This window comes from Chiloscyllium plagiosum, unplaced genomic scaffold (genome assembly GCF_037043375.1).
Source record: "Chiloscyllium plagiosum isolate Xiang-an unplaced genomic scaffold, Cpla_swu_hap1 HiC_scaffold_13, whole genome shotgun sequence".
Classification (NCBI taxonomy): Eukaryota; Metazoa; Chordata; class Chondrichthyes; order Orectolobiformes; family Hemiscylliidae; genus Chiloscyllium; species Chiloscyllium plagiosum.
This window is the reverse complement of record NW_028270151.1, coordinates 24,455,721-24,472,912: the sequence shown is the minus strand read 5'-3', so window position 1 is coordinate 24,472,912 and position 17,192 is coordinate 24,455,721. Positions and strand designations below refer to the sequence as shown.

Genomic DNA, 17,192 nt, shown 5'->3' with positions numbered 1-17,192 from the left:
TTAAGATTTCATCATATTGCTATGGATCTGGGGTCATGCATTGACAGAGCAATTAAAGATGGCAGATTTCCATCCCAAGAGGATATCAGTGAACCAGATGAATCTTTGTGACAAATTAACAATGTTCCATGGTCATCATTAGATAAGTTATCAATTCCAGACTTTATTTTAATTGAATTCAGATTGCACCATCAGCTGTGGTGGTTTCAACCCTATGGCCCCAGAACATTATGTAGGATCTCGAGACTACTGGTTCAGTGACTTTACCACAAAACTACCCATCGTCCAACATGCTCTCATTGTGACCTTGGTACAGGCAGTCAAGTGGACTGACTCATTGAAAGTTTGCGACCATGTAGAGTCCTTCCAAGCATCTTGTGCTGGCGGTCTTCAAGAGGAGGGGGAGTTTTTTGGGTCTAGGTGATGCAGCGCAGATGTTTAGCAGTCTCTTGACAGCCTGTTCTCTTTTCCTTTCTTGTCAAGGCCACTAACCAGGCTGGCTGTGGGCCGTATAGTAGTGTGATCACCCACACCACTCCTGCCTCGGTCCCTGATGCCATCTCCACCCTGTTCGTCCTGGAGGACCAGCACCTGGATCATTGTCTGACCTCGACTTCCAGCTGCCTTGCCGTCAAGTGGACCGAACCATGCAGTAACGGCTCTGAGATCCTCTCGTACAGCATAGACCTGGGGGAGAGCCAGCTGACTGTGGACAACGTCACGGCCTACATCATACGCGATCTCCTGCCCGGCACCTCCTACAGGTAATTCTGTCATCACACAGTGTGGGCCGACAATTCCCAACTCAAAGTGGCTGATACCCAATCCCCAAAATGGGGGTTGTGTCAGGGACATGTGTTGAATAGAAGTCTGTTGGAATGGCAGAGGGGAATGGTTCAATTGCTAACCCTGGGCTGTGAAGTGGGAACATTGCTCAGGTTTAGGGAAAAGCATGGGACTTGATATTTATACCAGTGGCTGAGTAGCCTGCAACTTGTTGCGACTGTATAAGAATATTGGGTAGGCCAGAGATGGAGTACTATGTGCAGTTCTGGGATGGGATGAAGAGACTCAGTTATGAGGAGGCACTGGATAAGCTGGGTTTGTATTCCTTGGAACAGAGGTATACAAAATTATGAAAGGCATAGATATGGTGAGAATCTATTCCCCATGGCAGACATGTGTAATAACAGAGGGCATGAGTTTACAGTGAAGAATAAGTGTTTTAGAGGAGACCTGAGAAAATATTTTTTCACCCAGAAGACTGCTTGAGAGGATGGTGGAGGCAGGTACTCTTACAACATTAAAGAAGTTTATGGATGGCCACTTAAAATACCAGGATGCAGTAAGCTATTGATCAAGTGCAGGGAAGTGGGATTAGCGTAATTTGGTATTTGTAGGTTGGTATAGTCTTGATAGGCCGAAGAGCCTGTTTCTATGCTGAATGTTTCTAAACCCAAGGTGGTGGGACTATCTTATGAGGAGAGATTGAAGAGGAAGGTCTTGTATCCTTTGACATTTAGAAGGCTAAGAAGGGATCTCATATATCCATTGCAGGAATTGACAGGATAAATGCAGTTTGGAAGTTTCCCTTGGCTCGGTTGGGGTGGGTGTTTAGAAGCAAATGGTCATATACTCAAAATAAAGGGGTAGGCCATTGTAGAATGGGATGAGGAAGAATGGTGAATCTTTGGAATTCCCTATCCCAAAGAGCTCGGGAAATTCAATTATCTCAAAACAAAGGTCAGTACATTTCTAGATACGAATGGCATCAAGGGATTTTGGGATATGGTTGGAATATGACATTGAGGAAGATGATCAGTCAGGATCCAGAATGGCAAAATAGCCTCAATGGGGCTGAATGGCCTACTGCTCCTCTGCTTCCTATAAGGAAAACATTCCAATTGCTCCAAGATCCTTTTAACAAGACGAATGTAAGTAAGATAAAGAGTCAGCGATTTCTGCAGTGACTCATCCCTCTATCATTAAATACAACCAAAAAATTGTCATAATTTGTAATTATCAGAATTATGGTAATTATAATCACAATAAAATGTCAACCACATTCTTCAAAAGATTTTGCTGTATCCCAACTTTGTACATTTGCCTTTTTGTCAGTCTGTGCATTGAGAGGAGCTGGTGACAAAGAATATCTGATATCTACTCAAAACACAAAAAAAGTTTTCCAGATCTAGAGTGCTGTGAAACTGGAACAAATTAGACAAAACTCAACAAATGAAATACTACAGATGCAGAAAATCTGAAATAGGAACACAGAATGCCAGCAAAATCTCAGCAGATCTGACATATAGAGTTATAGAGCCATAGAGGTGTACAGCACGGAAACAGACCCTTCAGTCCAACTCAACCATGCCGACCAGATATCCCAACCTAATCAAGTCCCATTTGCCAGCACATGGCCCATATACCTCTAAACCCTTCCTATTCATATATCCATCCAGATGCCTTTTAAATGCTGTAATTGTACCAGCCTCCACACTTCCTCTGGCAGCTCATTCCATATATGCACCACCCTCTGCATGAAAAAATTGCTCCTTCTTAATGTTTCCCCTCTCACCCTGAACCTATGTCCTCTAGTTCTGGACTCCCCCAACCTAGGGAAAAGACCTTTGTGAAAGAGAAACAGTTAATGTTTCAGCTCAATAACCTTTCATGGTTCTGTTGAAGGGTCATTGAGCTGAAACACCTTGATTGTTTTGATCAATAATGTGGGTGAATCCTGAGGCTTAGAGATTTTAATGTACTTGGCTGGGGAATTAGAGGTAAAATGAGAAGAAATTATTTTACACAGAGAACAGTTAAAATCTAGTACATTCTACACGGGAAAATAGATTCCAAGGAAGCTTTTAAAACTTGCTTGAGCTTCTTTTATTAAGCAGTGATGGAGCTTGTCATCAGGAGGAAAGCTGGCTGCTGTGCAGTTTCAGAGTTTACCATTGGATAGTGGAAGAAACAGATCAATAACACTAGATAGGTACCCTTCCCACAAACCAGTAAAAATTAGGTACATTATTACGTTACTCCCTACCTAGATTCCTGTGAATCTGGGTTCAAATATCACCACAAGGGCTGGTGAAGTTTAAGAATGAAGAGAATTGAATTGAAAGCTTATCTCAGTGACCAATACTGACCATGAAACAATCATCAATTGTTAGAAAATCCAATGTGGTCCACAAATGCCCTTTAATGAAGGAAATCTGCCTTTTTTGTCCAGTGTGGCCTCCATGTGACTCCAGATTGAGAGCAGCACAGTTGACCCTTAATTGCTCTCTGTAATGGGTCTAACCAGCGACTAGTCGTCTTGAGACCTGGGCTTCAAATCTGCTGATGTCAGTTCAAGGATGGGGTAACCAGCGATACCTATATGGAAAAGAAAAACAAACAATGAATAAATCAAGTCTTTAATCTTGACAACAACTTTCAAGATCATTTAAATGATTTAATTTATATAAAACTAAAATAAAGAAAATGCACATTTACTAATGCAATTTCAGCCATGATAGGATGTATATTTAATAAGCTCAGTATTGTATAACTCAGTATGCGAATTACATTGTCAATTCCAACCCGGCCTTCAGAATGCTGATAAAGAATCATCCTTTTCACATAAAGTTGAGAACTAACTGGGTGATCAGACCAATTACTATCTATAATTACCGACTGCCCGATTATGGAAGCTTACAACTAACAATAATGGTGCAATTTCGGCTTATTACTGTGTACGTGCTACATTTACAAAGGATATTTTCCAGCACAAACAACAAGCATGTAAAGATCCAAGTCTGAAGATCATCATCAATATTACTTAAAAAATGGGGAGAAACAATTCCACAGCCTATGCACCAGGAGGTCTGGGTTCAAGGTTCAACTGCTCTACAGGTGCTGAACAGGTTAATAAGAAAATAAAAAGAAAACAGGAAGAAAACACATGCTTTTGAACAGTTTGATGATGATATTTGATGGTAATGGCATATTAATAAGCCAAATAGCAGACCGAACTGAATTAATACAAAATTTACACAACATTACTACCTGCTGAAATGAGCAGACAAATGCATCTACCAGTCGAGAGTTTGGTGCTGGAAAAACACAGCAGGGCAGGCAGCATCCGAGGAGCAGGAGAATCGACGTTTTGGACAGAAGCCCTTTATCAGGAAATGTTGATTCTCCTGCTCCCCGGATGCTTCCTGCCTGCTGTGCTTTTCCAGCACTATCCTCTCGACTCTAATCTCCAGCATCTGCAGTCCTCACTTTCGCCTAAGTGGATCTTCCAACAGATTCTCTCTCCTGGATTACGAGGTGCTATATCTGTCGCCCAGACGTTTGAGTTTTTTTCCCTCCCCTCACTCTCATTTAGTTCCTGATTCCTGCTCAGTAAATCCGACCGGAATGGGCAGGATGGACATCGAAAGTGAAACCAAAGATTTAGGAGGGAGCTGATGGTTGGAAAAGTACTTCCTTTGATCAAAACTTGGAAAGCTGACAACAACAATGTTTGTTAAAATTTAAAAAGCAAAATAAAAAGGAATTGCAGCAAGTCTGTTGAAAAAGAAATAGAGCTAATGTTTCGAGTCCAGTGTGACGCTCCTTCAGAAGATTTTGAGGACATCATTGCTTTACTGCCCCTGTCCAGATTTGAAAACGTTCACTAACTTGATTACACTGTCCAACCTTCTCTCACCTTCATGTGGTCCGTCCCTGGCTCTTCCCTTCCCTTCCATTCCTTGACTTCTCTATTTCCATTTCTAGGGGTTAACTCTACAACAGTCACTCAATTTCCCATAAGGGTACCGTTCTCCCCATTTATCCATCGCTGCAGCATCTATTCTGATGTTGCTACCTTTCACAGAGGTGCTGAAAATTTAAAATCTCCCTCTGGAGAAGAGTCATATTGGAATGTTGACTCTGTTTTTCTCTCTCCACAGGTGCTGCCAGATCTGCTGTGTTTCTCCAGCTTTGTTTTTTTTATTTCAGATTTCCAGCATCCACGGTGTTTATAACAACTGGTAATAAAATGTCACCACAGCATAATTCAGATAACATATGGCAATCTGCCACACTAGGGTATTTCAGTACAAGTGACCACTAACTCAGTCAAAAGGTCGTTTCGAAGAAGCAACTTCCCATTGAATATATGGCACAGTGAGAGACCATTCAGCCCAATCGCTCCATATTGGTGTTTATTCTCCATATGAGTCTCCTCTTACAACCTCCTCATCTCACGCCATCTTTCTGTTCCTTTCTCCCTCACCTGTTTGTACAGCGTCACCTTAAATGCATCAAAGCTATTCAACTTAACCACTCTTGTGCTAGTGAATTGCACGTCTGAGGAGCAGGGGGGATTTTAGGAAGGGAATTCCAGAAATTGGGATCTAGGCAGCTGAAGATCCAACTGCCAATGGCGGAATGAATGAACTTGGAGATGTATAAAAGTCCACATGTCGAGGGAACACAGAACTCACACAAACAAGACACGTGGGCCTCACAAAAAAAAGAATGATTTCCTGCCCACTCTGAATCGATGAGTGGGAAAGTGGAGCTGCGCTTCTCTGAGTCAGTTCCTGTTGGACTGCGCCTGGTAGCCTGCCAGCCAATATTTTAGATCAGGAACTTTGAACCTTCTTCTGATTCCGTTTCTCAAAAGTATTGATTGTTGCAGCCAGGAGCCATTGATCGAATTGAGCAATCTGGGTCATGAGAATCAGTGTGGCTCATTGTGACCCTTCCTGCTTTTCCCTTCCTCTCTGTGGGCAGGCCTGAGAAAGATGACTCAGTTCTTTCACCGATGGGAAACTCACATCCTGCTTAAACAAAAAACAAAATCCCGCACTCCTGCAATGCCTTTCATGACCTCAGAGGATGTCAGAAGTTTGTTGTGGTCAATGAACTAATCTTTGGAAGTGTATTCCCAGTTATAATGTAGGGAACATGGTAGCCAATTTGAACTAATGAACTAATCTCTGGAAGTATACTCCCTGTTATAATGTAAGGAACATTTTAGCCAATTTGTGCACTGCAAGCTGCCGAACAATGTGTTCAGTCCTGGTTTAACAAAGCTCATAAGGTACAGCAATCTAACTGTGCAGCAGTCCCTCACTATAGCATTGGGAGGGTCAGCCTGGATTGTGCAGTCAATTGTCAGGAACTTCTGAATGACAGCAGGAATGCAGTTTCAGCTCATTTCAAAATCACTGGAAGAGTACATTGGGTAATCAATTTGTGTTGTCCTCGTGCTGTTTTATAATGGAAGCAGATTTAGTTGCAGCAATGATAAGATCTTAGGAGCACTAAATACAACAGGAGATGGACTCAGGTAAGGGGAAGAATGAGGAAAAGCTTTGCTTTCAGTTTTTCTCATGTTCCTTCCACTGGCCACTCTTCTTTAAAACTGAGAGAATAAATCTCAACAGACAAGAGTTAGTGTCTTCTGAATAAAATAAGAAATTGAGTCCATCTGCCCTTGTGTAATCTCGAAGAAAAATAGATGGAGGTGCTTCTTGGTCCATTGATAGAAAATCAGAACGGTGAGAGCTGGAGGTTTAACGAGCTTTACTTCTTGGGATCGAAGGGGTAAATGTAGCTTCTGAACAGCCCAACCTGTGAAGAAGGAGCAGATTTCCCATTACACGGTGATTCAAGGGAGTGGAACGATGGCTGCTCTTCCAGATCTTTTTCCAGCAAGTTCTTTCAAAGACTGTTTTGCCAGACAGCTGAGTCATGGCTGACCAGTTCCCTTAATCCTTTGGATATTGTGTTGATGAGCTGGATCCACAGACAGGAATCAAAATCCCAGCAAGACAGCTGGAGGAATTTAAATTCAATTCATGGAAAAAGTCTAAAAGAATTGAAAAGAAATAGCTTGCCTCAGCAACAGTGATCATAAAACCTTCAAATCTTCAGAAAAACACATTGTAATGTTATTGAGGGAAGGAAATTTGCCAGGCTTATCCAGCCTGGCCTAAATGTGACTTCAGACTCTGAACTGCCCTCTGAAATAACCAAAGACACCTTTCAGTTTCTCACCAACTTCTCAAGGTCAATTAGAGATGGCCAGTAAATGCCAGTGACACTCATGTCTTCTGAGAGAATAAACTTTAGTTTTAAGTTAAATCTCCTTGATTCTGGGGAAAAGAGTTTGAATCTCACCATGGCAGATCGGGAAATTTGATTCTTATTAAAATCTGGAATTAAAAGTGAGTCTAATGATAACCGTGTAACATTGTTGATTATCGTTAAAAACTCAAATGGTTCACTAATGTCCCGTAGGGAAAGAAATCTGCCGTTGTTATCGTCTCTGGCCTACGTGTGATTCCAGAACAACAGCAATGTAGTTGACTCTTAAATTGCCTTCTGAAATTGGAAGCCACTCAAGGGCAATTAGGGATGTTGTTCCAGGTGATGATACCCACAATCCCATGAATGAATGGAACAAAATCCTTTGGTATCCACACCAAAGAAAAAAACAATGATCTTGAATGCCATGAATAGATTATTCCCTCTATCCCTGAGAAAATACCAGCCTGTCCAAATAATCGGGCCGTTTTTGTCTGAGTATCATTCTGCTGCCTCTGCACTGACCATTCCAAGACCAAGATGTCCTACATTAAATGAGGTATCCACAGATAAACTCATTTACTCCAAACATAGTGCAAACACAGCTTTATGCAACACCACATCCACTGTATTTTTGTTCCAACCCCCTTGAGATAAAGACTAACACCCAATTAGCCTCTTAATTATACTTTGTATCTTGTTGGCTGTCAGTAATTTCTGCACCTGGTCTCGAATTAACAATGTAGAGTTGGATTCCCAGTGACTTGCTTCATTCCCAACCCATTTCACAGAAGAAAGAATATAGCTTTGTGGTTCTAGATATTTTCTAACCAACCTGTTCAGAGATGTTATTACCTCTGGAGCAGGTGGGTTTGAACCCAGACCTTCTGATTCAGAGGTAGGGTCATTACCACTGCACGACAAGGGCACAGCCTTATGTCTCCATAGCAAACCTAATGACCTCCACCCAACCCAAGGCACTTTCCAGGGAATCAAGTGCTTACTGAAATGTAACCAGTGACAGACTGGACAAAATGTGGCAACTACTTGTACACAGCAAACTCCCACAGATAGTCGTGAGATGCAGAAGTCTTAATCAGCATCGTGAATACAGAGCTCAACCGAACATTCTGTCAGAGGAACCACCTTCAGCCAACCTGAGTGTCCATGGATGAGGCAGAGAGGGTGGAAGGGGTTGGGAGGGTGAGTGGTGTGAACATTTGCTCTGACCTGTGACTGCTGTTGTGTTCAGTGAGGGTGGGACAGGTACGACCCAAGTAAATATATCTGGAGGTACACTCCAGGGGAGGCGATTAACCAGAGCGTGAACCATGGTCCCAGCAGGATCTCACCAGTGGGTCTTCGCCCTCCAATTCATTGCCTCGAAAAGATAAGAAAAGCAAAACTTGCATTTATGTCGTATCATTCATGACCACCCATTGTCTCGAAGTGCCTTACAACCATGGATACGCAGGTAACGTAGCAGTCAATTTGTGCACAGAAAGATCTCACAAAACAATAATGTAATAATGACCAAATCATCTCGTGCTTTGATGTTGATTGAGGGATAAATATTGGCCAGGGAACGACCCCCATTCTTCTGCAAAACATTATCTACGGATCTTTGACGTCCATCTGGCTTGGTGGGTTTGGCAGCAGGGAGCAAGTGAGGCCAGGCTTTAATATCTCAAAGAAGACTCTTACCCTCAGACTGCAGTAAATGCTATGTAAACAATATAAGGCACGTGAATTTATATAAAGCTGGTACAGCATTGTGTGGGTGGAGGGGGGGAAGCAGAGTTTACTCAGTGTAGCTACATCAAGGGAGTAATTTAGTTTACAAAACCTGCGAGGCTGAAAAACCCATCAGAGTCAACGGCTGCAATTCTGTGCATGTCGATCACAGCTTCCAATAAACTGCACCATCTGTTACCTCAGGGTAAAAAAGGTAAAGATTTAATAAACATTGCAAATAAATGACTAACAATCTCTTGTGTTTACAAAAGGTGAGCTCAAAGTCTCACAACCCCAGAGGAAAAGTTCATCATCGGATCACACAACACAGAAGGCAGCTATTCAGCCCATTGTCTGTGTATCTGTTCTTTGTCCAATTAGTGGCTCTCCTGTGTTTTTTCCTCATAACCCTGTAAAAGTTGCAAGTTTCTCCCTTCACAGATGCTAGCAGACCCCAGCACTTTGTGCATTTTCATTAAGATCTCCTGCATCTGCAGTTTGTTGCTTTGATATGAGTGTTTCCCTATATTAGGCAGTGTGGGCAGGTTTGATTCGTTCACAGGATGTGGGTCTTGTTGGTTAGGCCAGCATTTATTGCCCATCTCTAAATGTCCTGGAGAGGGCGATGGTGAGCTGCCTTCCTGAACTGTCCAGATGTGAGGGCACCTACAAAACCATTGGGGATGGAGTTCCAGGACTTTAACCCAATGACACTGAAAGAATGGCAACACATTTCCAAGTCAGGACGGTGCATGGGGTGATGGAGGGATATTTCCAGTAGGTGAGGTTCCCAATATAGCTTTTTCAGTCTTTCCAAATCCCTTATCCCTGATACCACATCGGTAAATCTTCTCTGCAGAAGCCTATGCCATCCAAAGGCCAGGGAACCTAGATTGGACCGGGTTTCCCAGCAGGAGTCTGTAGGGCTTTCACTTCAGTTCTTCCTATGTTGAGCCCAGCTTCTTGTTACACATGGTCAAGGATGCAGTAGTTTACCTCCTTTGGTTTTGTTTCTTCCCTGCACTTTTCAGGATCCGTGTTCGGGCGGTGAATGGAATTGGTGCTGGCCCCTTTAGCCAGGCGGTGAAAGCCAAGACAAGACCTCTGCCACCGGCTCCTCCAAGGCTGGAGTGTGCTGCCTCAGGCCCTCAGAGCCTCAAGCTGAAGTGGGGTGACAGCAGCATTACCAAAGTTCTACCCACCGATGTTGAAACTGTCTACATCCTCCAAATGGAGGAACGGAGTGGAAAGTAAGTACCACTGGGGTATCAAAGATTAAAAAGAGGATAAATTGCCAGCCCAGAGCTAATTGTTGACTCCTGTTCAATGGCACTAACCACCCAATGATCTGGTCATTTAACTCATTGTTACGTGTGAAATCATAGGTTCAGTGAGTTGGCAATGAATTGACCGAGAGGGTATATAGGGCCATCAGGATTATATGGGGTACATGGGTTGGCATGGAGTGTGAGAGGGTGCATGGTTAAGATGGTTAGAATCCAGACTGTGATGCCCTGTGAACTGACAGTCACAGAAATGTTATGCTGAATCCATGTTAGAGAACAACCTCGATTATCTGAACAAAACGGGTGAGGAGTACTTTGTTTGGTTAACTGATTGTTCGGATAACGGATAACATTATTACGGGACCTTGAGGTCTTGTTCAGATAATTGGAAATTCAGATAATTGATGTTCAGGTAACGGGGTTGTTCTGCGTTTGGTATTGGTTGGATTGGGGGATGGGGGATGGAGCAGAAGGGAGAAGGTAGAGATCCTGTAATAATCCTGATTACATATTGCTCTAGTGTTTGTTCTAACGTTTAAGTAATAGAGAGTTTAGTTTGTCATTTATTTTTGGTAGCTCAGGGAGAGATACCATTGAAGATAAAGCATCTGATCAAGCATCATATAATTGCTTGTTTCAATGTGTGTTTTATTCTTTGTGCTAAAAGTATACTGGCAAACTCATGTAAATATGCTCAGCCACTGACCTGCATAGTTAAAACAAAGATTGGGCCTATCAATCCAAGTTTCAATCTGGAATATGATTCTTCCAGTATTAGCATAGAATCATAGAGATGTACAGCACAAAAGCAGACCATTTCAACCAGATATCTTAAATTAATCTAGTCACATTTGCCAGCATGTGGCCCATATCCGTCTAAACACTTCCTATTCATATACCCATCCAGAAGCACTACTGTCTGTGAGAAAAAATTGTCCCTTTGGTCATTATTAAATCTTTCCCCTCTCACCTTCAACCTATGCCCTCTAGTTTTGGACTCCCCTGTTCTGATGAAAAGACCTTAGCTATGCAGCTTACTCATACCCCTCATGATTTTATAAATCTCTATAAGGTTATCCCTCAGCCTCTGATGCTCCAGGGAAAACAATCCCAGCCTATTCTGCCATTCTCTATAGGTCATACCCTCCAACCCTGGCAACATCCTTACAAGTCTTTTCTGTTCACTTTCACATAAAACATCTTTCCTATAGCAGGGAGACCAGAATTGAATGCAATATTCCAAAAATGACCTAACCAATGTCCTATACAGTCACAGCATCACCTCCCAACTCCTATACTGAATGCACTGACCATTAAAGGCAAGGTAATCAAATGCCTTCTTCACTCTCCTGTCAACATATGACTCCACTTTCAAGGAACTACGAACCTGCACTCCAAGGTCTTTTTATTCAGCAATATTCCCCAGAATCTTATCATTAAGTGTATAAGTCCTGCTTTGATTTGCTTTACATCAGCTGGGATTATAACAACAGTTTACCATCTATCATGTGCTGTACAACTCAATTATAGTTATCATGTTTAATGCAGGAAAAATATCTGAAAGTAGTTTGGTTTTGATTGCAGCTAAAGAGAAAAGTTGATTTTTTTTTGAGTATTCTCTTTGAGTTCCTCTTGAATACAGTTTGTCTTCACAGACTCATCCTGGGACAAATTAATTGTTGAGAACAGAGATCTTTGTTCAAGAGTGCCAATTTTCTCAGAAAACCTATGTGTTACTCACAGCAATTTGACTTTAATTGATTTCCAGGAACAGTTGACACAATGAACTGCTTGCTCTAGTTTCCCCAACAGGACCACTTGTAAATGACATCGACGTAGGAACAATTTCAGCAATCAGCTGTACAGATTACACATTAGCCCCAGGTCGAACAAAACTGAATGTGGTTGTGTCATTAGGTCCTTTCACCCTGTAAAGTGTCTTCTACTAGAGATTGTTTGAGAACTGAAGCTGCCAGCCTTTATCACTCACCAATTCCAGTCAAATCAATCCATGGGAAGTGTTGTTTTTTGCTTTTGAATGCCCCCATTAAGTTTGTTATTTCACTTGCGATTTGCAGAGCTGCCCACACAGTGATTACATTCCAGCAAAACAGCAACTGGCATCTCTGTAGGTGTCTTTTTAAAAATTTAGTAAAAACATCACAAAATGCTTCCATATGAGTCCTGTCCGAGAGAGATCATTGTGAAGAAAGGCTTGTTCATGCTTGTGATCAGGCAGAGTGTTGAAGTTCAGAACTCAACGCTCTTGAATATCTCAAACCCAAACCATGATGAAAAGCATACCATTTTCAAACCCGCAGACCACCTTTCCGTGGTTCTCCAGGCTGATGTTTCATTCCGCATGTCCCTTTTTGCTCTGGGGTTTGTCTGGATCCCCACTGGCAGAGTGAATGAATTTCCCTCTGGCCTTGATTGCGCAGAGATTATCTTTCACGTCCAGCTTAGGAAGGAGATGAGACATTGGGTTCCAGGTCTGAGTGAGCCAAACCTCCCCAGACCCACCTGTTGCTGGCACTGATTCAACTGGTCTGAGATGAGGAGAATCTAGTGTGTCACACTCAGGGTGATTGGGATTGGGGAAGAGAAGGGAGGGTAAAGAAGCATTACAGCTCCTGACCCAGAACCACCATATCTGACGGTGTTCTGCAGAAATCATATCGGACTCCAAATGTTACCTTGCTGCTGTGTCCACAGATGCTTCCAGACCTGAGTTTGAACAGCACTTTGTTGTAATTAAAAAACAGTATTGTTGGCATCTGTGAGCATCCAAATGTATACACATGCAATCACTAGTTTTGCTTCTGAATGGCCAACACAGCAGGATGCGAGGAGGAAACAGGGCAAGTGGCCGTAGATCCTCACACCACCAGCACTTCACCTGGTTTTGTCATCTAAACCACACCCCCATTCAACAAAAGTCCAACACCGAATGATAAAACCTGATGGAGGATGATCAATGCTCTTGATGCCTTGAGAGAGAGGTGGGCACAAAGGAGATACAGTGCTTTATTTCATCAAGTCATAGAGATGTACAGCACAGAAACCGATCCTTCGGTTCAACTCATCCATGCCGACCGGATATCCCAACCTAATCTAGACTCATTTGCCAGCACTTGGCCCATATCCTTCTAAACCCCTCCTATTCATATACCCATCCAGATGCCTTTTAAATGCTGCAATTGTACCAGCCTCCACCACTTATTCTGGCAGCTCATTCCATACACGCATCACCCCCTGCGTGAAAAAGTTGTCTCTTAGGGCCTTTTTATATCTTTCCCCTCTCACCCTAAACCTATGCCCTCTAGTTCTGGACTCTCCCACTTCAGGGAAAAGACCTTGTCTATTTACCCTATCCATGCCCATCATGATTTTATAAACTTCTATAAGGTCACCCCTCAGCCTCCGACACTCCAGGGAAAACAGCCCCAGCCTGTTCAGCCTCACCCGATACCTGAAATCCTCCAACCCTGGCAACATCCTTGCAAATCTTTTCTGAACCCTTTAAAGTTTCACAACATCCTTCTGATAGGAAGGAGGGCAGAATTGCACGCAATATTCCAGCAGTGGCCTAACCAATGTCCTGTACAGCCGCAACATGACGTCTCAACACCTACACTCAGTGCTCTGACCGATAAAGGAAAGCATACCAAACGCGTTCTTCACTATCCTATCTACCTGCAACTCTACTTTCAAGGAGCTATGAACCTGCACTCCAAGATCTGTTTGTTCAGCAACACTCCCGAGGACCTTACCATTAAGTGTATAAGTCCTGCTAAGATTTGCTTTCCCAAAATTCAGCACCTCGCATTTATCTAAATTAAAATCCATCTGCCACTTCTCAGCCCATTGGGCCATCTAATCAAGATCCCCTTGCACTCTGAGGTAACCTTCTTCGCTGTCCACTACACCTCCAATTTTCCCCTCCAATCCATTTTAATTTAGCCCCTTCCCTCTCTCCCTACCTACCTTCCCTTTACTATTGATGGTTTCCATAGCACATAATGAGCTTTCCCTGGCTACTGGCAGTTAGTAATTTTTAAAAAAGGTAAAAAAAAACATAAACGTGAGATGATTTTAGTGGTGGGAAAGTCATTGAGTTGTTTAGGACAGCATTTTGGAGTATAAATAAAAGGGAAAAAGAAAATGTAGCACCTCTCATTTATCTAACTTAAACTCAATCTGCCACTCCTCAACCCATTGACCCATCTGATCAACATCCTGTTGTAATCTGAAGTAACCTTCTTTGCTGTCCATTACACCTCCAGCTTTGGTGTCATCTGCAAACTTACTAACTATACCACCTCTGTTCAATCCAAATCATTTATATAAATGATGAAAAGCAGTGGGCCCTGCCGTTGGTCACTGCTCCTTTGGTTTTCTGGCCCTCAGCTCTGGTTCACACTCCCTAAACATTTCCACTTTGCATTCATCATAATTTATGACAATCCTTAAAACTTCACTCTTTGACCAAGCTGTGGATGTCTGTCCTCATATAGCTCAGTGTCTTGTTTTTATATAATGCACCTGTCTGACAATATTTCATTATGTTGAAGCTTGTTGGTTGTGTCCTAGTTGATCTTTAAACCTGTTCAGTTTTGCCTGAGTTAGACTTTAACTCATCTCTCCGTTTGGTGCACACTGAGCAAGGGTCAGTTGTTTCCCTTACCCGGTGAGCACTCACTGTGTGTGCCTTCATGCAACGTTGCCTGGGGGTGATCCACTGAACTGCAGTCAGTATGTGCAGTGCTGACTGATTCCTGGGAGCCACCTGTGGCTTATCAAGCAGCATTCACAGCTCAAGGCAGAGACAAGTTCCACTCCAGGGACTTAAACTCAGAATCCTGGCTGACACTTCCAGTGAAATATTGAGGCAATGCAGCAGTGTCAGAGGTATCATCTTTGGCAGAGCCATTCAACAGAGATGCCCCTCAAATGGACAGAGACACACAACAGCATTATTTCAAAAGACAAGCAGAGTTCTCCCTAATGTCCTGGGTCAATATACATCACTCAATCAGATTGCAGAAAAAGACTGTCCATCCACCATTCACCACTTGCCTAGTGGAATACAGCACCGTTTAATAAACTCATTGCAATCTTGCACAGAGCAGCCTTCATGATAGACACCCATCCACCATTTCAACACTCAGTCTTTCTACCACCAAGTGGCAGCAGTGTGTATCGTTGACAAGAACCACTGCATCGAACTCACCAAGACCCGTTTGACAGGACCTTACTATACTACAACCTGTTGCCTTGAAGGCCAAGGGCAGCAGATGGATGGGAGCATGCCAACATCTCTGCCCCGTGACTGCTGTAATGGTCCAAAAAAGCACAATGCAAGCTAAATGAATAACACTTCATCTTTTGTTAGAGCACTTGGCAGCTTCAAGGCATCAGTATGGAATTCCACAACTTCAGAGCTCGACTGTATATCTGTTCCCCATTTTTCTTCCATCCCGCACTCAAGCCTTGTCTCGTTTACTTTTCTCTCAGTCCAGAGGACCTATTCTCTCCCTTTCACATTTTAATTTACACTCATTTTTCTTTTTCACCATCATTAACAATCCCTTTGCCTTTTGCACTGTGACTCAATAGCATCTGTTGCCCTTCACCCCAACTCTATCATCAATCAATATAATAAAAGCCCAATGCCTTTCATTTGCGAAGAAGAGGCATACTGAACTCATGATATTGGCTCTATATGTCTCTCCTCAGTTTTTCCAGCACTTTTTGTGTTTGTTTGTGTGGAGTTTGCGCATTCTCCCCGTGTCTGCATGGGTTTCCTCCGGGTGCTCCGGTTTCCTCCCACAATCCAAAGATGTGCAGGTCAGATGAATTGGGCGTGCTAAATTGACCACAGTGTTCAGGGATGTGTAGGTTAAATGCATTAGATGGGGGTAAATGTAGAATGGTCGGGGAATGGGTCTGGGTGGGTTACTCTTTGGAGGGTCGGTGTGGACTTGTTGCTCCAAATGGCCTGTTTCCACACCGTAGGGATTGTATGATGATTCTCTGAAGAAGACAGCTTCTGACTTTCAAAATGATGTCAATTATATTGTTAAGCTTAAACAAGTGGAGGGTGCTGATTGATTGATAAGCTCTTTGTGCCTATTTTAAACATTGAAGCAGCTGAGATACTGGATTGGGTGATTGGTAGCAGGTGTGTGCATTCTTTGAATAAACCAACTCTCAAGTAAAGTGTCTGTTTCTGATTTTGTGTTGCACCTTTGGCTTGGGCCGAATTAACACTTACAATATTCACAAGGGCCAATAGGGATGGGCAACACATGTTGGTTTCATAGATTTATGGTAATATCCTTATTTTTGGGCAGGAAGGTTCAAGTCGCACTTGGCCCAGATTTTGACATGAATAACAAACGCAAGCCTTGTCTGTGATGTTCAAAAAGAAATGATAATTCAAACATTGCCATTTAGGGTAGCTTAATGGCAATTGGGGTGCTGCATAATGCAAAACTGACAGCAAAAACAGAAAGTGCTGGAGAAATCCTACAGGTTTGACAGCATCTGTGGAGGGAGAAACAGAGTTAGTGTTGAGTCCACCTGGTTTCCGAAAAAAAGTCATCTTGGATGTTAACTCTGCTTGTCTTTACATGAACATTGTCAGACCTTATGTTAGCACTTTGTCTTTCTTTCAAATCTCCAGCAACTGCAGTATTTTGCTTTTACAACAGAGAGAACTCTTTGTTTGGCTGTACAGTGCTTTTGAGGTTGTGAAGGGCACTATAGAAATGCAGGTTGTGTTTCTCCCTCCTGCCAGTGTTGTTAATAGGGGACTGCCTACTTGCTGTTTCCAGTTTGGCATTCTATCCATGACTGTCTTTTGTGAGGAAAGAATTATTCCTTGCAATCTCAGTCTTCATTTCTAAACTCAATCGCGTCACTAATACATTTCAGAATATTTGGCTGATTGGAGAGAGAGATTTCAACACTAGATCTTGTATCGACAACATGAGGAGATAAACAGCATCACAGCCTTCACCCCAAGAGATAGCTCAGTCTTCAGATCAGCATCTTATATTTCTGCAGTTAAACTATAATAGTAAGGACATCAAT

At 42.6% G+C, this 17,192-nt stretch overlaps 1 protein-coding gene across 4 annotated transcripts in view; it reads left to right on the top strand.

The window, feature by feature from the left end:
- fndc3ba (fibronectin type III domain containing 3Ba) overlaps window positions 1-17,192 on the top strand; it is a 352,878-nt gene that overhangs the window by 296,517 nt on the left and 39,169 nt on the right. For all 4 annotated transcript variants that reach the window (XM_087993367.1, XM_043702595.2, XM_087993369.1 and 1 more), the window contains 2 exons: window positions 484-764; window positions 9,840-10,058. In XM_087993367.1, the coding sequence (XP_087849493.1) occupies window positions 484-764; window positions 9,840-10,058 (500 nt within the window). The remainder of the gene's footprint in view (window positions 1-483; window positions 765-9,839; window positions 10,059-17,192) is intronic.